Source organism: Oryzias melastigma, linkage group LG1 (genome assembly GCF_002922805.2).
Source record: "Oryzias melastigma strain HK-1 linkage group LG1, ASM292280v2, whole genome shotgun sequence".
Taxonomy (NCBI): Eukaryota; Metazoa; Chordata; class Actinopteri; order Beloniformes; family Adrianichthyidae; genus Oryzias; species Oryzias melastigma.
Genome location: NC_050512.1, coordinates 26,112,525 through 26,135,125, shown reverse-complemented (window position 1 = coordinate 26,135,125; position 22,601 = coordinate 26,112,525). Strand labels below are relative to the sequence as shown.

Genomic DNA, 22,601 nt, shown 5'->3' with positions numbered 1-22,601 from the left:
GCCAGAGATGTATTCAACCATTGTATGTTATAAGTATGTTGAGTATGTAGTGGGGCCATCTGGAGGCATTGTCGAACATTTTTTTATCAATGATTTTAGATTGTCACTAGTGTCCATGGCGGAGATGGAATCCTCTCCACCTTTATCCACATTTGTCCTGGGAGAGGTAACATGCCAATGTAAAGCTGGGGTCATCTGGACCCCATAAGATAGCACAAGGGTTAAGAATTTCTCTGAACTCTGGACATCAGTTTTCTTATCAACTCTGGCACCTGAATATTTAAAAAGCTATTCTGAGTCTAGTTCCTCCGTGTTTTGCACATGTATTCAACAAAAGACTGAAAAAAACTTATTTTACTTTACTGTGAATTGGCAAAATACAATTGTAGTCAACATGGAACATTGTGCATCGTAAAGGTGGAGAGACATTGTTCAAGGACTAACTCCCATGAAAATGTGTTTTTTTGGGGGGGGTTAACATGTTCTTGTGGTATTTTTCTTATTATGGAGGATGTATATAAAGAACATTGGCTCATAATTGAATTTTTGAGTATTGTTTTGTTAAAATACACAGGGTAGACGATAAGCTTCCTGCTTTGCTCCATTCTGCATCCACTTGTAGACGACTAGATCCATGCATTGTTTTACTCGTCTGAGCTGGCATCTGACTCAAACTGTACGGCTGAAAAGCTCAAATATTGCTCGCCATTTTTGCCATTCCATTAATGTTAGGTTGGGGGTGTGAGGGGCTGTAACCAACTAGGATGAATTAAGAGTTCTCAGCATTAGGGAGGAAGAGGGGCCGAAGTTGCTCTATCCCAACAGTCCCACCCACAACTCAGAGGAAAATGTCTAATGAACTCTTGCCGCTCTGAAGAAACTATCTAGAAAACAGCATTTTTTTTTTTGCCTAAAAACAACATATTCATGATTAAAAGACCACTGGGAACGCTTTTAAAACTGATCAAAAGAGGATCTGAGTGGGTCTTTAAATATGTTTCTAATAGTTTTGAACTCAAATCTCGTCAGAGTTCCTGATACAAATTAATCAAATTCCATTATTATTGTTTTATTGTTTTGTCCTGTACACTACTATGCATCTGTCATGGCCAGAACTCCTTTAAATATATTCAGAGAAAGGCTTTAAAATGTTGCCATCGCTGCCTCCAACACCCCTACTTAGAGTGACTAAAATGAAAGGAAAAAAAGCAGAAATGTATCTTTTCCTTTCATCTTTTTGAACCCTGTAGAGCAGATCAGAGCTTTGCGCAGACTCATCTCGTTGACTGTAGCACTGAAGGAACAGATAAATGTTTTTGCAGAAGTCGTCTCTTCATGAGCCAACACGACTGCTTTGCATAAAGATCAGTCAGATCTGACCTTTCTGATTAACCTTTTTTCTTTCTCTCTTTCTGTCTCTCTGGGAAAGCTGCTTCTCTGGAGCGTTGAAGAAAAAAAAAATGACCTTCACGAGAAAGCTGTGTGCAAATGCTTTTATTAAGCAGCCGTGGAGCCATCACACACAAAAGTGAGCAGCTGTTGGCTGTCAGAGGAGGATAAGACAAGTCTACATCACTTTAGATCAGTTATGAACTCCAAAAGTTTGTGGCCACCATGGATTCAGTTCTTTTACGGTTCAATTTATCAGTTTTATTAAGAGAGGACTTACAAAAAAAAAAGGTCAGAGTGACCTAAAGGTTTTATAATCACACATTATTTAAAAAAACACAATGGCCATCCAAGTAAATTTATAATAAGAAATGATGAAACACTGAATTAAGAGTTTTATATATTTAAATAAATAAAACAATGCAGTCCTAATGAATTAACATGTGTCAGTGATATAAAAACGTGTGGGAAAATAAAAGCATGGTTATTGTGCATAATTGGGCAATTGAAGTAATTAAACAGCCAAAGGAGATAAGAGAGATAATCAGTTCCAAAAACGATCAAATCTTCCTAAGTAATTGTTAAATAAAATTGTTCACATTTGCTTGGGATGGAAATTATAATAGTAAACTGGGACAAAAGCAACAGTTATTCCTTAGGCTGTTTGGATGAATGATAAGATGTCTTAAAACAATTAACCCTATAAAAAATATTCAAAAATCCAAAAGAATAAACAAAATGTTTTAAAAGTACAATGTATGAAATGTGTTTAAAAATGAGAAAGCATAATTTATACTGTGCATCTTTTGCCAAAAGAAGGGGTGACAAACTCATTTGGCCACATTCAACCCATCTGATCTCAAGTGGGCGGGACTAGTGACATAATAGCAAGACAACTTGTTTGTTTGTTTGTTTTTTTCTCGGTAGGAACAAACATGGTAGCTTAATTAAATATTATTATACATTCATTCACAGAGGCCAAAGGATGTCGAATAAAATACATTTACAAAAAAAAAAAAAATGTCTATTTAATTTTAGACTGAAAATTTTACATCTGATATTGAAGCAATCCCGATAGTAAATTCAAGGGCGCTACTGGATAAAAAAAATAATACAAAGCTTTTACAAGCTACTGCTTCATCTGGATTTGAATAAAGAAATACTTAGAAATGCAAAACTGTTTTATATGTGATGAAAAAAATGCTGCAAGAAGCACCAAAAAACACTATTTTCATTGGAGTAAGTAGGTCTATAAATGGTTATTTGAAATTCTTTGATTTCTAAAAGAACAATGCTAGAAAAAAAAGTATTAGGAGTTTCAAAAAACAAAGAAAGTAAGCAAATCTAAGTTCGAGGCAGAGCTCTCCTGAAGAAGCTGAACATTCTGTTTTTAAGACTGGTTAAGTTGAAGTTTAATGTGCCAAAAATGTACTGAAGAACCAGTTGGAAATAATCCTCGTCAGAGCTGGGACAGCGTTTTCTTTCATTTAAAATAAATATTGTTATTTTTTAGACAGAAAGTTGTTGCCAGAAAACAACAAGCTCCATTCTGAGTGCAGTGACTTGCCACTTACTGTTACGTAGGAGTCAGATTCATTGCTTTGTTGTGTTTTTCACCTTCAGTGTGGATCAGAAGGTGAGAGTTTATTCTCTTTAAAACAACATTGTCAAGGACAAAAAAATGAAATATTAAAATGAAAACTGTAAAAGTAAAAAAAAAAAATGAGTGTCACATACTTTCAGGAACTGTGAGTAGCTGCTACAGAAGATTTGACACCAAGTTTTAAGTCATTTTTATTTTTTTTAGAATTGTTTAGAAGTTTCTGAGAGTAGAGCTCATCGATCTGACTGATACACGAGGAATGTTCAAGGCTGACGAAACTGAAAAGGCTGTTTTATTTAAAGTTTTATGAAACAAGTTGGAAAAGTCTTATAGACACTACAAATCATTTCTTTGGAAATTATTTGGAAGAATTTATTGCTTTAAATCCGTAAAAAATCACTACAACTTGTCAATATTGCGACACTAGCTAATTGAGAATAATTATTTGACCAGAGTGGGATGTTGTTCAGAGTTTGGCTGAAAGGACCTTAAAAAAATATGGAGCTCTAACATGGAGCCTTGAGGAACGCCCACGTGTACTTTAAGGTTATTTTATGGAGGAAGAAGTAGAAGACTTTCTTAAAGTTCTTTAAAGCAGCGAATAGATGTATTGATAGGATTTACAAGATTCCTAAAACAAAAAAACTTACGCTGCCCTCCACAGAATGCTAAAGTTGGCAGACAACATCCCCTCCTCATCCAGTGCTGGAAGTGAATCAGGCCTTCGTCTCTGCTGGGAATTGAAAGGAAAGCTGACAGAGAGCAAGTGAGCGTGGTGGAGGAGAAGGGGAATGAAAAGAGTGACGGAGGGAAAAAAAACTGATAAATGGAGGTCCGGTCCCGGGGTCACTCACAGAGAAAGCAGTCGGACAACACAGCAATTACATCAATTTTCATATTGTGGCTTCAGACCGAGCCTTTCCAGGAGAGTGCAGAGCGCACATTAGGGGAATAATTCAGGATTTTAGCCCAGAGATTACGTGTGAGAGCACATTATTACAGTAAATGCCCCGGACGCTGAGTGCTGCTCAGGCAAGCAGGCAGGATGCAGTCGCCCAGACGAGCCTGACTGTAATGGCCGGGAAACAAAAAGGTCGTTTTACTGGAAAACTCTGGGGTTCTGCTGCTTTACTCTGTCAGATGATTTTCTGTGAGGAATTCAAACAGGAAAATTTTCTCTACAACAGGAGTTCGGGTCTGTCTGTGTGGGCGGGATTTGCACATGTAGGAACAATGGCGCCTTGTGTGGTGCTGGCTGCAGGATTGCATGGTCTCTAACTCAGATCAAACACTTTTTCTTGGTTTGTGACAATTTTGAACAAAAAATTGAAATAATTTCACATTTTGGTTACAGATGCATACTTAACTTGTAATGAATGCATGAATAATAAGACCTGGTCTTCGTCGTGATCTCTTCACTCATGATGTATGATTGACTCATGTTTATGAAGGATGAGCACATGAGAGACGAAATAAAATTAAATGATTCATCAGAATATTAAAAGTTAATCTGTTGGTGTATTTTTTATTTTGTGGCAGTAAAAAAGTTGAAATATTTTAACACTTTACCAATTTACCATATTTTACTTTTGGTGATTTTATCTCCTTTTTTATAATAAACTAATTTTGTTTTAGTAGAAAAAACTGAGTCTTGTAAAGACAAGCAACAATGATGTTAGACTCTTTTGTGTGTTTTAATAGTTTTTCTTCTCATTTTCTTCTCATCATGAGATGGGAAAATAAAAACAGAATTATTTTGATTGTTATATTGCTTCTTCCATTCCCGTTTCAAGCATCGATTATTTAGTTTATATAATGGAAAGAAGGATATCAAAGAGGTACTAGGATGTACACTCTTTGAATCTAATGGTGATTTATTTAATTTTGGTTATTTATATATGTGATGTGTCTTTGTTGATTGAAATATGCTAACTGACCATGCTTGAAACAATTAACAAATAAACTAAACTAAAAACTAAATATTTTACTATCAAACTAATTTTTTGTTGCATAAAACATTTTTTTATTATTATTCTTTTTATGTAAATTCATTTTCTTTGAGATAAAATATGTCCAAACCCGTCTGTTTTTCTTTCTTTAAAAAAAAAAAAATATATATTTTTGCACAGGGGAATTCCTTTTTTTGTAACATTAATCAAACTTACCAAAAGAAAGCCCACAGAAGAAGTGGATCCTGTGGACTTTAATCTTGTATTTTCTCACCACAGGAAGCTTTTCCGTGTCAGATCTGAGCACTCTTGGCAGTGGAAGTCAAATATTAAACATTATTTGTTGGTATGAATGAAAAAAGGAAGGGGGAAAGTTGTTTTGTTGCTTCATTTTTGATGAAAACACTAGACAAATGCAGTGTCAGCATGAATATAATATGAGCTGACTTGTTCCGGCAGCGTAGAGCTGACTGTGGGAGCAGAGACAAATGTAAATTTATGAGGGAAAAATATCCAAGAAAATTCAACAGCAAAACTAATTTTAGTGGTTATTTTTAACTCAAGTGTTGCATAACATGGCTCTTAGCCAAATCCGAGCCGTGGTCAGGCATCAGTTCTGTGTACACCTACAGCAGGCTCACCTGGAGCTGCTGCACCACCTGCTGCAGCCACAGCAGTCTGACACAAGAGCAGAGGCGCAGCCCACGGAGGCCGTGGGGTTTTTTTATGCGAACACGCTGGAGATGAACCGCGGTGAATCAGCTATGCTCTGCTGGCCCGGGCAGCCGTGGCAGAGGGTTGATGGTTTCCTGTGAGGTGGTGCAGGAGTTTGAGAGGGGATGAAACATCTGTCAGGCCTAAGGCACACATCTCCAAATGGCTGCAAAGAGCAGAGCAGCATAAAACACCAGGAGATACAAATCCAGACGGAAGCGTGCACAGAAACACGAGGGAAGCTGCTGCTTCTTTCCATGAATTCAGTCATTTTTTCTGTAAAATGGATGTAGATCGTCATTGTTATACTATGTGCTACAGTTAAGTGTATTAATTATGTAAGTGATTGAACCAAAGGATTTTTATTAAAATGCTGAGACACTATCAAAATAGTCAACTTTGGTGATTTGAGGAAAAATAAAAGAACATGAACAATTCAATAAAATATTTATTTGATATTTAAGAAGTTTTAACACCTCCAGGAAATATAGAATAGAATAGAGTAGATTTATCATAAACATTGACAAACGTACAACAGAATTTAAAATGCTCTGGTCAGTGCCTCATTCATTCTGTTTATAAAAACATAAAATTTTTAGCTATCAATTAAACACATTTGATACAATTTATAGCATTCTAAGTTTGGGCCAGGAGTTTTTTTAGTTAGAAAACAGGTTAGTGTAACTTATTACAAATAATAAAGAACTTTAATCTCAAAGAAATGTTGACACATTGTTGTTTCTGAGAGTAAATTGAGTAAAATATAATGAAAATGTTCAATTTGAAAGAGTTTTTTAATTTGCATTTTACTTTATAACTGCTTAAAAAATGGCAAAAAAGTAAAGTAAACTAAAGAATTTAAATTATGGTAAAAATGTATGCTGTTGACAACATTGGTCAAGTTGAGGTGCATTCACACGAATGTGATTTATGCGACAAATTCGCGTGGCCTGCCCCTCTTACGTCATGGGGCTAATATGCTGCTCGCCACCTGCCAAAGAATATGTTCTTGAGGTTGACGCTGCGACGGCGTGTGGGAGGAGCTACCAGCCAATGTTTTAAGCCTGACATGGAGCGGTGTATCCCTTCTTTACCTGCCCTGGTAATTTTGTTGGTTTGTTTTGCTGATTTTTCATCCTTAAAGTTTTAAAGACGCACTAACAGCGACACTGTGTCCCACCCCCCACCTAGTTTAGACAGCGGCTGCGTCAGGCAAGGAGGGGCGCAGCACCAGGTAAAATTATTGATTATGTCAAACTTCAGTTATTTTAATGTATGTTTTTATGTTTATGTTTGTTGTATTTATGTTTGATTATTATTATTTTTTTAATTAAATGAAATGATTGGTGTGTCAAACTGTTAAAAAAAAAAAAAAAAACAATCAATGCAATTTGGCGCCCCCTCCTGCAGATGGTGCCCTAGGCGGCCGCCTAGCTCGCCTATGCCCAGGTCTGCTGCCAAGGTTATGTGCCCAAAGCTGAGTTCCTGATTGGTAGATGTAGTCCAGTGACCTGTCAAACTTCAGATATTTAAATTTGGAATTATTTAAAATTTGCACTGCGTTGCTTAATTTGCGCTACTGTTGGTCCTCCACGCCGTGCCTGTCACTCAAATCATGCTGCAGGACTTCATATCGCCTCAATAAGCGTCTGTTCTACTGACTTAACTTTGAAACTGTCCGCCGCGCAAATTCAGTGAGAATGCACCTTTAGTGTTCAAGTGGTGTCCCGCAAGGTCTTGTGTTGGGTTCTAAAACTTTAATACATGGGGTTTGTACTGTAAAATGTTTAGTACTTTTTGAAAATGTAAAAAAAAAGGACCATTTATTTTTGTAAATAAAAGTATATTTTAGTTTTAGGTTTAAGTTGTCATTTTATTTTAAAAAAAACTATTTTACGTTAATATAAAACTACATTTAAATGAATGCATATCTTTTTTTTTAAGTGAGGATATAAAAGTGACATAAAATAACTGTATGTACAACATGTGGACATTACGAATACCTTGAATAAATAAAAAAAGAGATTTGACTTTACATTCATTTCTGCGAAATAAACCTATAAGCAGAATACATATACATACATATATATATATTAACCTCCAAGTTAAAATTGTTGAAGACAGAGTATGTATGCTCTTTTTTTAAAGCAAAGAATAAATCAAAACTGTTTTCTTTTTTCTGGAAGTGCATAAAACCTTCATCTTCTTTACATTTCATCAAACAGTATTTGTCTTTATTATACTGTATTGAATGCTGTAGTCTGAAAACCGACAGACCATCTGTCATAATAAGAAGTTCTTTTTTTTACTCTTTCCTATCATTGTGTTCAAAACTGTCTAAGTAGGATCATGAACAATGGGTGAAATAGTTTCACGGAAATAGAAAAAAAAAAAAAAAAAAGAAGTGAAATAATCACTGCATGAAAAATAATTATTTCAGCTGCTCGAGACATTTCAAACGTCTTCAGAGGAGACGCCTCCTGGAGATACTTTGTTACTTGGCCTATTCTGTTGTAATGAATGAGCAGTTCTGGGTTTTCACTCACACCCCCCACCCCACTCCCCCAGCAGCGAAGGCAGCCATCCGAGCCAAAACACAAACCCAATTACATGAAAAGTCAGAAGTAGATGTGTTTGTCAGGTCTGACAAGAGTCTGGGTAAGCTAAGATGTCAGATAGCGTTCAATTAGCAGCAACCTTTAATGTCTCAAGCAGACAGACTACGACAAATCACTGGCTAAAAGCAGTCTGGTTAAACAGCAGATGGTACTACGAGCAGAAGCCAGGCATACTTTTATTTTTCAGATTGTCTGTCTGGTTACATGAAGACTGTTTAACTGTGATGGTTGGTGAACATTTACATTTATAAGTTATTTGATTTACTGTCAATTCTGAACCCGGAGTGTGGTAGGCTTCACTGTTTTTGCCTCTACAAACCATTTTAAGATATGACCACATCTGGGTAACATATACCTCTTATAGGACAAACATTATGCAATGTTAAAAACATGTACCTGATATTATTCTCTGGTCCAACGGTTTGCAACCTTTAATGCTAAAAGACTAAAACCCAGCGAGAACCACAACGCCCCACTTTATTCATTTAGAAAAATACACTATTTATGCTGTAGGAATTAAGGTATTTATTTAGAAAATGTGGCTTTTAAATATTTAGAATAATTTAATTATTTCAGTGTTTTGTTTTTCTGCATAAAACAAATTACATTTATTTTACTTCAGATGACTTTATTATTATAGTTGTTTTTCAAAATAAAATGCAGAGCTGCACCAGATTAACTTAAATTAAAAATGGAAGAAAGTCAAACATGACATTTTTATCATAACTTTGGTTTTTCCTTTATTTTTTGCTATAAATATGACAACATTTTGGTGTAGTATTCAATGCAAAAACAAAAACGTATACATGTGAATGCATTTTATGCCTTAATAACTCCTTAACCCCGGAGCTCCAGTGTTTATGTTCTTTAGATTTTCTGTAACTTTCAACCATTAACAGGATCGGTGTAATTCCAGCAGATTCTGAAGGAGAAAAGTGGCTAGTGCCGGAAACCAATCCAGATACTAAGGTCTAAGAGGAAGTGTAGAGCGGATGGAGCCTTTTCCATCCGTGCACTAAAGCTCTGGAACACATAATATTTGTCATACGTTGTCTCTGTCCATTTTTTCAAAAATAAGCTTAAAACCCATTTTTACAGCCAAGCTTTTAACGTTCCACAAGACTGCTTTATATTTACTGTCTTGGTTTTTAGCTGTTTTATGCTTAAATTTTATCTTTTAATGTTCGTGGTGTTTTAATGTACAGCACTTTGTTGCAGTTTGGCTGTATTAAAGTGCTTTATAAATAAAGTTGATTTGATTTGAAACCAGCATTTAAGGTTCATGTTTGTTGGTTTAGCAGTGAAACTGGTCTGTAGTTTGATACCGTTTCCTTATTGCCATTTTTATAAATCGGAATCACCTTAGCTGCTTTCATCAGGTCTGGAACAACAACACTAGAAAAGGATTTGTTGAAAATAGAAGTAAATAGTTCGAGAATATGGTGAATAACCTCAATCCATTTTACATTTGTTGTCACTCACAATTGATGGTTTTCAGCCAATTTAGCACCAACATTTACAAAGAAATTGTTAAACTTAGTAACAATTTCCCGTTTGTCCTCAAAATTCGCATTATCTTTTTTAATGCAACTTGGAAAAAAATTGTATTTTTTTTCTTTTCTATTACACTACTAATTGCTTTCCATGTACTTTTAATACCTTTATAAAATATAAATAAAGTTTAGCTTAAACAACATTAGAGGTTTATACAAATATACAACTTTGTGTTGTCCTGTCCACCTGCTGTCGGACAGGACAAGTTTAAAATAAATAAATAAAGGTCGATTGGATTTAAGTAAAATAAATCAGCAACAACAAAAAAAAGAGTGTGATAAAGCCATTTGCCTGAATATTTGGCATTATTGATTATTGTGATACTATAATATGTTCACATTTTTCTAAATTCTCCAAAATGTACCTTATTGCTTTGAGTTGTTCTGTTTCTGCATCTCATTTTGTTATTTTACAGCTACTGGGAAAAATTTTGTTTGCTTCCCACTTTTGGAAAAAAAGTCCACCTCAGAACACAAACACCGATAGAAATGTAAACATTGTCTTCTCAAAATTCTAATTTACGACCTTTAATCCTGCAAAATCATGAGGAAAGCAATCACTTCGTGTTTCACTTCTTACTTTAACTCTTAACTTTTGTAAGAAAACTTTAATGCTTTATTCTAATAGCATGACTTATTGTTTTTCCTGTCATGCCTGCTTTGACGTCCTAATACCAAATGTGTTGAAGACACTTCTGTCTTATTTTCGCGTAGCAGGTTGTGCCGACACTATGGGAACTCTGCTCAGTCTTCAGGGAATCTTGTAATCCTTGACAGATGTACAAAGCTTTGCCAACCTTTGTTTTCCCCGACAGAATTTGCTATGAGTACATAAACAAATTCAAACTCTGTGGAGGATCTCAGAGAAGGAGCTCACTGTGTGCAGAGATGCTGCAGAAAAACAAATGTGCAAAGGGTGTGAAAGTTGTGGAGTGAAACGCTGGAACTATACTAACAACACTTAGAGCGTGCGCATGCTCTTGTAGCTCAGTCAGAACGCGTGATTGTGGTTACTTTGGGTTTTTCCTGGTTTTGATGTTTGCCGTGAACACAAACCGCTCCAGAAATCCACTTGTTCACAAAACATCAGGTTCAAACAGAAGCTAGTTGTTGGCTCCTGGATCCCTGCTGGTTTTGGATCCCTATTCCAGCTGTGACGAATCATCAGTTTTTTAAACTGCCATCAAATCATCCTCAACCCAGCTGGCACTTTGACAAAGTGACTCAGTTTTTCTCTGTTTCCAAGAGGGAATGCTCGTAAAGTGCATGTACTGTTAGAAATTAGAGTGTTGTAGTAAAAATTCTCTTCAAATGTGACATTGTAAGAAAAAATGAGGTAAAAGTGACCACAATTTAGGATTTCCACAAACGTATTTCAACTGCGCTCCAGTGGACACCCACATCCCTCATTAACCTTTGTCATTTTTAACCTTTTTGGCCTGGTAATATACGGCAGCTTGTGCTCATTTGAGCACTCGTACAGGATGGCTTCTGTGCAGAACAAAAGCTAAACCTGATATTGGATTCCTTTGCTCCATGGCTGAAAGCCTGTTAAGAACCAGCTAGTCCCTCCAAAGTTTAAATGTCATTAAGACGGCAACACTTCTGTTACAGAAAACTGTTCATTACACAGAGACGAAAAGCCAAAGCTTATCTGGAAAAAATGTTTAACCATCCATCTATGACCCTCTCTAGGTACTGATACATTTTAAAATAGTAAAAAAAAACTTTAAGGTAACTATGTTTCTGCATCTTTAAGTATAAAAATATTTATTAAAGACATTAAAAAGTTAAAATAAAGGCAAACTGTGTAGTTTTAGCCATGTTTTTTTATCCAAAAAATGTGTAATGATGAATTGATTCTATATTTCTACAATCCAGCCAGGTCGGTTTGTCTTAAGTAAGTTGTTAATTGGATTGACCTTAACCAATAAAAAAATGTTTTAAAATCAAATAAATCAATTGTAGTCAGTATTGGGATTCTAAAGTGCCATCACAACAGACAACATACGTGATGGCAGCAAAAATAATCAATCTGGAAAACTTCTCCTGAACTTTTCATTTACCTGGGTATTTATATCTAAAAAAATACAGGTATTTAATTTTAGGTCAGTGAATCGGATTGAATCAGATTGTTCAAAATGAATATTGACTAAGAATCCTATCGTCAAATATGATGTGATGTGTGATGTCAAATAAATCGTCACACCTGTTAGTCTCTTCAGCAAAAAGAGGTTGCCTAAAAAATAAATACAAATTGGAAAAACAAACAAAAAAAAACACCAGAATGTAAGAAAAGTTTTTGTCACTGTGTTGCACATGCATGAGTTTTTAGAACTTTATTTAATTTTGTTTCAAATTACAATCTTGCTTCGGGACTCACGACTTTACAGATGTGCTTTCAGTCAATCAATCTCTCTCGTCTCCCCCGTAGCTCTAACACACCAAAGAAAAAAACAATTTCATGTCAGGGCCCCTTAGCTGTCCACAAACTGCCTGAATCTTAATCCTTGAACTTGATATTCCGAAATAACATTAGGACACACATGATCATCTGTGGTCCCCCACAAATGCAGCAAGTCATTTTTACTTAACAGTACATGTTGTAATACGATAAAAATCTAGAAACAAGGAGTTCCACATGAGCATTAAAAAAAGGAGAAAAAAAGCTAAAAAAAACTTGTTCGATAGAATTACTTTAAAATAAATGTTATACAGCCTAATAAGTGTTTTAGTTTTAGTTCTAAGTAAATTTTTTTGAGTTTTTATGTACCTGATTGTACAATAAAGTGACAATAAAGCAATGAAAAAGTGAACAAAATGAAAATACCAGGTTAATACAAGTTGGCCCATCTTAAATAAATTATATTAAACCTCAAACTAGTATTTATTTTAGGAATATAACTTCAAGTTTTGTTTCCAAATTAGTGACAATAAATGGCAGTCTTATCAATTTATCAACAGTTATTAAAAGAATTATCTGAATTATGTAATTAGCTTTTTTTTTACTCTTAATTTAAGTTTTTTCTAATGTCAGAAGTGTGGAGAACATGGATTTTAACTTATTTTTAATGGTGCTTTCTTCATTTCTAAATCCTAACTTTCCATTTGACATGAAAAATCTTAACTGTGCTGATCTTGAGAAAAGCTTTGAATGGCGAAGGGCAAAGAGAAACTAAAACAACTTAAAACCTGGTAATGAATGTCTAAAGCCAAGGTTTTAATTGTTTTGCAAGTATCAAATATGTTAAACGTTCCTGTATTTAAGTATAAAATCTGTTTCTCTGTAAAGGGGACTTCTTCTTTCCAGCTTTGTACCACGAGGAGTGTGAACATAGTGTTTGTGACAAAACCGATCACAGTGTTCTATTTGCACAGTTGTTTTTTTTTTTTTTTCATCTTTTCTGGGGTTGATGTCAACAGCAAACAGGACCGGTTTCATTATCAGCCTCTGTTTTCTCTGAAGACTGACTGCATGAATGCAGTCGCGCGTCTTCCCTGCAGCCTCTCCTGTTAAGTCTTTACCTGAGAAGCAGTTAGGGAGGCTTCTGTTAACAAATGAAGAGACCAAAAACAAAGACATGCCTCACGGTTGCCGAATCTTCACAGACTGTATTGATTCCCATGTTCTGCTGGATTCGGGCAGGACAGATGTTTGCGTGAGAATCCCTGCATGTTTGATGTCCTGTAATCCCCAATTTACCAGAAACACAGCAGCCAATTAAAAAGTTGTCTGACATTCCAGCGGCGCCGCGGCTCTAGCGGAGAGAACATTAGCTGAAATTTGTTTTTCAGTCCGCATTTGAGTGCGTTTGATTGGATCGGTCAGCATGGGCCTCACGTCCGTGGCATTCTGTCTGCCGCCTCTGATTGATGAACTGGTGTTAGTGGGTCTGCGCGCCGCGGCTGCAGACACAGAAGGGAGAGCTGACAAATGACTCAGCGGCAGCGGAAACGTTCATGCTGGACGGGCGGCTCGCAAAGATATCGACTGTGAGAGCGCTCATCCTCTCTGCTGTCTGACCACATGCTAAGACTCGAGCCAGGAGCCAAATCTCGGAGTGGCGCATATGAAGCGCTGTGACTTTTTACAGTGATTTTTATTGACCTGCCAGGGCAGTCGCTGCAGTTTGAAGCTCTGTAATGAACCGGCATGGAAAAAATACCAACTTGTATTTTCATAAAGAGCAAATTATGAATTATCTCAATTCTTTCTTGGAAAATATTTGATTGAAAGTGTAGTTTGATGATTCTGTGAAACAAATGTGACAGTTTATTTTTAGAGCAAGAAGTTTTGGGCTTAAATATTTCTTAGATTGGTTTCTATAAGGTTTAAATGTTTCTAATCGGACTGGAATCGCCAATAAGTTCCAGAATTGATTTGATTCCGATTTCTTTCAATTCTTTTGATACACTGAATTCAATTTGATTCAATTAAATTTTGAGTTTACACATTTAAACACATTTGTTTAGAAATATATTAATAATCTATATATATATATATATATATATATATATATATATATATATATATATATATTATATATATTGAATATATTAATATGAATCTGATACAGTTCACATACTGTTAAATGTACTAGTGAAATTATAATAAGATTGTTAATAGCATACAGTGTTACATGGATTCTCAAACGGAGAAGCTCCAACAATTGTTCTTCCTCTCCCTGAGGTCGTTTTAATTTGGCCACTAGGTGGCGAATGTGCTATAGCATTGCACATTATTCCAGAAGAACAAGAAAGTATAAGCAACAAACTGTGCTTTAGAACATAAATTGTTATTTAAAAAAAGCATTTTTTTAAAAGTTTGAAAATCATTGCTGAGTTTAAAAATATGTTCATTTAGTCAGTAATGTATGTTTAGGTCGACCGAGCATTAGCATCAGCCATCCTATGGGAAACCCCATTTAATGTTAGCATCAAGCTAGCAAACTTCATCATTATGCGTTGGATAAATCTCTACTTTTCTTGATTAAGATCAGATAAATAAAACTCTTTTTTTCTTTTATTCAATAGTTCTTGACCAAGATTGAAAAACAATAGTTTTATGGACTAAAGAAGAAGAAGAAGGAAAAAAAAAATACAGAATTTATATCTTTTTAACTAATGATTTTTGGCCTCTTTATATTTTTTTAAAATCTGGTTTCAGTTGTTCGCTGATATTAAATGTTTGGACGATTTAGGCTATTGTGTGAAGCATTTCAGTCAGAAATGTTATCAGGAACTTTCTGCCAAAAAAACATTTAAATGATTTTTCGAAAAATACTTAAAACAGGATATTTTATTTTGTATTCTGTCAATCATTTTTGTAAGAGTAACCCAGTTTTGCTAAAAAAAAAAAAATGTGTGGCTTGAACATCCAAAAAGAGTAAAGGAAACTTTGATTTCAAAGCCAGGCTGAACATTTTTTTTGCAAAAGGGAGAAAATCCAGCAAATGTAGGAAATATAAACTTGTATGCTGCAAGGCGAATCATGGGGATTACATCATGACGACTGGAGGAAAGAGTTTATTATTTCAGACGTGGCACCATTAGTCAGAATTCTAAATGAGGGAGTTTTAACAAGTTAATTTGCAAAGGTTATCATGAGGTTCTGTATAGATCAATGCCTTTGTATTTCATTTTGTGTCCCCAGATCATGCTGCTGACTGATCCTGAGGTGGAGAGCAGCCTCCTGATCAGCTCAGATGAAGGAGCCACTTACCAGAAGTACAGACTGAACTTCTACATCCTGAGCCTGCTCTTCCACCCTGAGCAGGAGGACTGGATTCTCGCCTACAGCCACGACCAGAAGGTGAGTGAACAGTCAAGCTAAGACGACCAAGTTAAAGTTGGGACTTCAGTCAGACAGCAACAGCAGAGTGGGATTACAGAGCTGAAAGGAAAAGTGAGTCTGCATGGCATCATTCAGTCTGAGTTTATAAGTTCATGAGAGATGTGATGCAAGTTGGACCAGGAGGGAAAAGCAGGAAAACGACTCGGGTGTGTGACTCAAAATGTAACTATTTGTTTAAAAAGGTTCCTCTCTGATGTTCAGCTGAGGATGAAGAAGAAAGATTAATCCAGATGTGATAAAACAATGGTTTATACACTTTTATTAGTATATAAAAAAAATATCATATTTTTTTGTCTGTAAATGTAGAACATCAGGTACATTTTTGCCTGTTTTTAGTGTTAAAAGAAAACATGCTTGAATCGGCACAGACCCAGTTAACATTAATCAAACAACCTACACAAAAAAAATAGAGCGGTCTCTTTTTAACCCTTCAAAATAAGAGCTAAAAAGAAACATTTATCTCACTTCCAACCTAGAATCCAATATGAGACATGTCAAAGTCAAGGCGGCGGGGGCCGCATCCGGCCCTCCGGTTAATTATATCCTGCCCGCCAAATCATTTTATTTTATTGTTATCAACGGCCTGATGTTATCTTGTGCTGGTAACATATTGAAGCAACACTAGGATTATGGAGGCTCAGAAATCAGTTATAATGATCTATGGCATGGTGTCAAACATACAGCCTGCCAAATGGTTGAATCTGGCACAGTTGTGAAGAGAAAAAAATATAAGGATCTTAAAGAAAAAAGCAAGTTAATCTTGTGGCGAGTTATGGTTATTTAAAGAAATGGCCGCAATGCGCATTTCAGGAAATGAACGGCAGCATAACTTTCCAGGTGTGTGCCACATCCAGGTAAAATGCAGAGTAAAATGCAAACCTCGTCGTTTTTAAGTTGATATGAAAATGATTAGGTGTGACACCACAATTACCAAAATGTCACGAAGGAGAAAGATTGACGTGGAGTGCCGAGCTTTCCAGGAAGAATGGACAAAACAAAAACAAAGCTACAGAAAACATATTTGACCATGGATTATTTTGCTCTTATGTTATAGTCCTGCCACAAATGATTATTTTAATAGTAGACTAATCACAGACTATTTTTTCCGATTAATTGACTAATCGGGTCATGCGCAAAGTGTATGTAAAACAAACATCTTAACCATCATGAGCTTTAAACTAAAAACTAGATGTATAGCAGTACCTGCGCTAATGCTAGTGTGAATGCTGTAAGCTGAATTTGTACGCTGCTAGTGCTGATAACTGAACGCTGAAAATGATAGCTGAAGCTGATAGCTAAAAAAGCTGAAAATGATAGCTGAAAATGTTGAAATTGATAGCTAAAAATACTGAAGCTGATAGCTAAAAATGCTGAAATTGATACCTAAAAATACTGGACTTGATAACTAAAATTACTGAAATCGATAGCTAAAAACACTAAAGCCGATAGCTGAAAATGCTGAAATTGATATCTAAAAACTGTGAAATTGATAGCTAAGAATACTACAGCTGATAGCTAAAAATACTGAAGCTGATCGCTAAAAATACCGAAGCTGATAGCTGAAAACGCTGATGCTGATAGCCATGTAAAATATTAAATGTAAAATTAGCCTAAAAAACAGAAAAAAGCCTAAATTAGCCAATATTAGCTATTCTGGAAATTAGCATAAACACGTGCTACAGAGGGGTAGGGGAAGAATTAGGATTCACTCGAAGAATTTTTTTGTTATTTGGCTAGGAACGTTACCCTGCAATGATGAAAGATGTTTGGCCTGACAAAAATTTTAAGTTTGAATATGTGACCCAACTAAATATTGTAGTTGAATATCCCTAATGAAAAAAATCTAACAATGCAGCTGCAAATCACATCAAAAGATGAGTTTTCTTAAATTTTTACAAAATAACTTTCACAGAACTGCACTGGAAAACAGTCAGAATGAGACGTCTTACAGCGGAAGTGATAAAGTTGCCAGACAGCATTATGTTTATGCAGTTATCCAGAACACCCTGACCCACAATGCATCACCATGATTACATCAATGATGTGAATCCATCAACCTGAGCACCATGCTTTGACGTCCGGATTTGCTTATGTCATCGATGTAAACGCCAAACCTGATGCAACAGACGCAGGAATTCAAACAAGCTCTCTAAAAGCCGGAAAAGCTTTAGAAGTTTGTCAGTCATTTAGAAAAAAAAAAAACATTTATGATGGAATTCTAAGCTTTCTGCAGAACTGAAATAGAGCCTGTTAGGAGTCAAAGCGTGTTTCTGTTTCTGAGGATGGAGTCTAAGAATTCTGAAGGTTTCAGATGATGACACAAAGTGGTGTTTTCTAAATAAGTATCTACTAAAACAGGCTACTCTTACTTTTACTGTACTATATATACAGTATATATATATATATATATGTGTGTGTGAATATATGAATTTTAGGACAATTTTTTAAAAATCCATTATAATGATCACTAAAAAGGGGAAACCATGAGAGATAATGGATGTTTATTTATTTTATTTGGTTATATAGAGATATTCATTTTATTGTAGCAACTAGATGTCATATAGAACACGGTGGTGGTAGTGTCATGACTTGCAGAAAACTTTTACACTATCTATAGGGTGGTTTAAGTTGACCATCCATAAATGTTTGTTGTTCTGTTTGACCTTTGTCAGTGATGCAGCCACTATGTTTCAAAAGGTGTTTTAACAGATTTATCAAAATCAATATTTTTACTTGTGGAGGAAATTAATTTGCAAAGCGAATGAAACACAGGGGTACAGTAAAGCAATACATTTTTTTCTTTGTAAAGATAAAAACAAAGTAAAATCAATCAAACAAAAACAGCTGAACGACCTAGTTGTAAAAATAAAAGAAGCTTATGCTGTAAATAGAACATTAAGTTACTGAATGATCAAGATGTTATGAAGCAACTTTAAACTTAAACTGACAGGTTTTATTTATTCTACCAGTGGAACTTTCTAGTAAATCTGGAAAATAATAATTGTTGCTCCAAAGTTTAGCTATGAGAGCACAATGAATATTCTTTACAAAATATTTTTATAGTAAAAGCTTTTTTCTTTTCTTTTTAGTTACTTAACTTCAAGCTTAATTGTGTTTTATTTTTTCATGTGATTTTTGTATTAATTTAGATCACCATTATTTATTTAGCTATGTTTTATTAGATAGCATTTTAGAATTTGCATTCATTTACACCTATGTAAATTAATACAAATTCTTTACAATATAATAAAATAAATTGTTTTTGGAATGTATAAGGCTCTTTTCTGGTAGATTTTTGTAGTGTTTGGAATAATAATAAAATGACTTAAATTTGATATGTTTTGAACACATATTGGATTGGACATCCAGGGATGTTTGGAGCTGACAGCAGAGGGGAGTGAGTTATGAGTGGCCCTGATGTGGACAGGCAAAATCTGGAAATCAATTTAAGAGGAGCAGGCGTGTTTGTAAAGGCCAGTTCAGGTACGCAAATGCCGACATTCAAAGAGGAGCAGCTGAGGATAGAGACACAGGAATCAGTGGTACATCTGAGACGTGAACTGTTTGTTTCAATGTAAAAAGTCAAGCCTAAATATAGAAATTAGACCTGCATGGAATGGAATAATTCAACTTTTAGAATTCACCGTTTTACTTTAATTTAATGAAGTTCTGTTACTATCCTTAGAAAGATGTAAGTATTTGAACAAAATTATCCAAAAAAAATGAGATGTTTGTCCTCTCCGGATGGGTGGAGGTCTCCTGCCTGAGGTGGAGGAGTTTAAGTTTATTGGGATCTTGTTCTCGTATGAAGAAAGATGTGAGATTGACAGGCAGATAGGAGCGGCGTCCGCCTTTATGTGGTCGCTGTATTGTTTTGTGGTGAGGAATTTTGAGCCAGAATGCAAAACTCTCAATTTACATGTCCATCTTCAATCTAGTACTGACCTATGGTCATGAGCTCTGGGTCATAACTGAAATAATGAGGTTTAAAATACAAGCGGCTGAAAATGAGTTTCCTTTGGACGCTCCATTGCAGAAAGAGTGAGAAGCTTAGTCACCTGAAGAAAGCTTGAAGTAGAGCTGCTCCTCCTCCGTATTGAGAGGAACCATTTGAGGTGGTTTGGGTATCTATCCTGATGGCTCCTGAACGTCTCCCTGGAGAGGTGTTCCGGGCATGTCCCATTGGGCAAAGACCCAGGACACGCTGGTGAGACTACGGTTATGTCTGTGTCCCCTGGATTTTAAAGGCTATTCAGACACGATGCTCACATTTTTATTTGTCCCAAATGCCGGATATGACATCACCAATTTCAGGCATTAAAAATCAAATCAATACGAACATTTCACAACATTTATTGTGTTCTGATGGTAAAATCTGGATGGTTTACTAGAAAAATACAATTAAACACATTTTTTTTGTTTGAACTTGTTCAACCGCAATGCATTGTGGTCTATATTCGCTAATCTAGTGAAGATCGATGCACGGTAGTTTTTCACAAAGACTTCTGAGAGATTTCTAGTGCACTCGATTTTGGAATTAGTAGATTCGGACAGCACTAGAAAATGGCGAACGCATTATATAGTGCCTGTTGTTCTATTCCTGTGGCCGAGCTGCTCCTGGTTAGGGTTGGGCACCGATGGGATCTGATGCGGTTCCGGTGCTACCACGGTGCTTTGGTTTCGGTTTCGGTTCCCTTTCGGTGCTTATTGCGGTACTTCAGTAATAAAAAATAATGCCTTTATCTTCCTAAATCCAAAGCAGAACGGCTTCAAACAAGCGCAGACTCCCTCCTGCCGTGCAGCTGTGCGCACGTAATATAAAGCATAATATAAAACTCCGTCTTAAATAAACTTAAACGTCCTGGAAATTTTAGCCTGACATTTTATTCAATTAAATCAGGAATGTGGCATTTATTTGCAGTTATTTTTGGGCAAAAGCAATATTTTATTTCAATAAAATAAGGCGGAAGATAAATCTCAATCACACGGCTGCAAAGCGCAGCAGATGATGACGACCCGCTGTGGTGGTGGGCGGAGCCGAGCCGAGCTTTCTGCTATTAGCAGCCCAACAAGGAGGAAACGATTCATTGTTTCATTTTGGGATGGGGCTCCAGCGTTGTTTAAAAATTGCGGAAACTCCACTATTCACAGCGAAAGTCCCGCCCACCGACGTTGCTGTCAAAATCGTCTCCGTCAGCGGATGTGTCATGCCTGCTCTCAATGTTTCCTGGGTCCTCCTCACCGGGCTCTTCTTCTTCTTGACCCAAAATGCTCATGCTAGCTCCGGAGGATGTGCTAGAGTGTGTTCCTTCACGCTTTACACCCCCCCAGCAGTGAAAGACCGTGCAATTTTCTGCATTTAATGCAATCCCATGCGTGGTCAAATGTTTGCTGAGATTTGAGGTGTTACCTCTGCCACACGAGATAATCTTGCTGCATCGGTTGCACGTGGCTGAATTTTCCGTTTTTGCTGTAAAATACAGCCAGACCTTCGAGCGCTTTAGCTTCGGCATTTTAGATGCGCGCGCATGCGCTGTTGGCGGTTTTATATGAGCCCGCCCACGAACACAAGAAAGTAAATAGATAGGCTGAATTGTAAAAAATCCGAAGGGAGTACAAGTAATTGACATGTCCACAGACAAATGAAACTTCAATGAAATTTGGAACCGAAATCCGGCACCGTTTGCAGCCGCATCTTTCGGTTTCGGTAGAACCGCGCAAATCATAACGGTTCCTACTTGGAACCGAACTTCGGTGCCCAACCCTACTCCTGGTATGAACAGATTCCCAAATACTATTTCCTCACAGCAGAGCCAAACCTTAAGATTCTTTTATAAGTTTCTTCTAGAAGTTATTTTCTAAGTATTCATTGTGTTTCAGGTCATGAGTTGTGTATGCTAATGGAGGAGAGGGTGAAGGGTGGGTTGGGTTTTGATCGTTTTTTTTGTTCAGTTTTTTTTGTTTTGAAATGTAAAGTGTGTCGAATTGCGCAACGTACGAGAAGCTTTTTTTATAAATAAAGTTTGATTGATAGTGCACTATATAGTGAGTAGGGGGGGAATCTGGACATATGTCTCTCGGCTGGTCTGGAAACACCTTGGGGTCCTCCCAGAGGAAGTGGCCGGGGAGAGGGAAGTCTGGACATCTTAGTTTAGACCCGGTTCAGGATGAGTTAAGAAGATGGATGGATGGATGGAAATGAAATATGTTATGAATTTCTTGTGAATTTGTTGTGAATTTCTTCAAATACTGAAGGGAGATTTTTTACCTCTTTATGACTTTCTTTGCCTCCTCTCACTCATTATCTGCAAAAATTTCCTTCAACTCAGCTGGTATTTTAAATATTTCTGATTGTCTCCGTAACACCATTTCTAGATCATAGTATTTTAAATATTTCTGATTGTCTCCGTAGCACCATTTCTAGATCATAGAAGAAGAGGTTTGTTACAGCCTGTGTTATGTCAGATCAAGACCTTCGCCTATTTATGACCTCAAGTTGCTAAATCCAAGTGTCAGACCTTCACCCACTCACCATTCGCTTTACAGAATAAAGCCTTTGGATTTCTTTGTATAGAAAGCTTTCTCCCATCATACACTCCTAGATTCAGTCTTTTTGCTCACCAGCGCCACACCCTGGTCAGTAGAAGGTAGACTGTTTTTTTTTTCTTTTGCTGCTCTGCTTGTTCATCTTCATGCTTGACATGAAAGAGTTGCTTCCTTTCATCTCTGAGTGTCTAGTTTGTCCATCCTGACTCTCTACTGCTTGTTAATACTCACTAAATCATAGATGGGTAGACCTCGGGAAGAGGTAACATCAGACTCTTTCAAAATACAGAGACGTAATTTCTGTAGAAAACACCGTGAAGTGAAATGTTTGTCCTCATTTTTTTGACACATTTTCCACATTTTTTTTCCAAATAT

General features: G+C 36.2%; 1 protein-coding gene across 1 annotated transcript in view; it reads left to right on the top strand.

The window, feature by feature from the left end:
• LOC112157220 (VPS10 domain-containing receptor SorCS1) overlaps positions 1-22,601 on the top strand; it is a gene marked incomplete in the record, with an annotated part of 185,039 nt that overhangs the window by 94,923 nt on the left and 67,515 nt on the right. Inside the window, 1 exon segment of the mRNA XM_024289836.2 lies at positions 15,480-15,638. Within this exon segment, the coding sequence (XP_024145604.1) occupies positions 15,480-15,638 (159 nt within the window).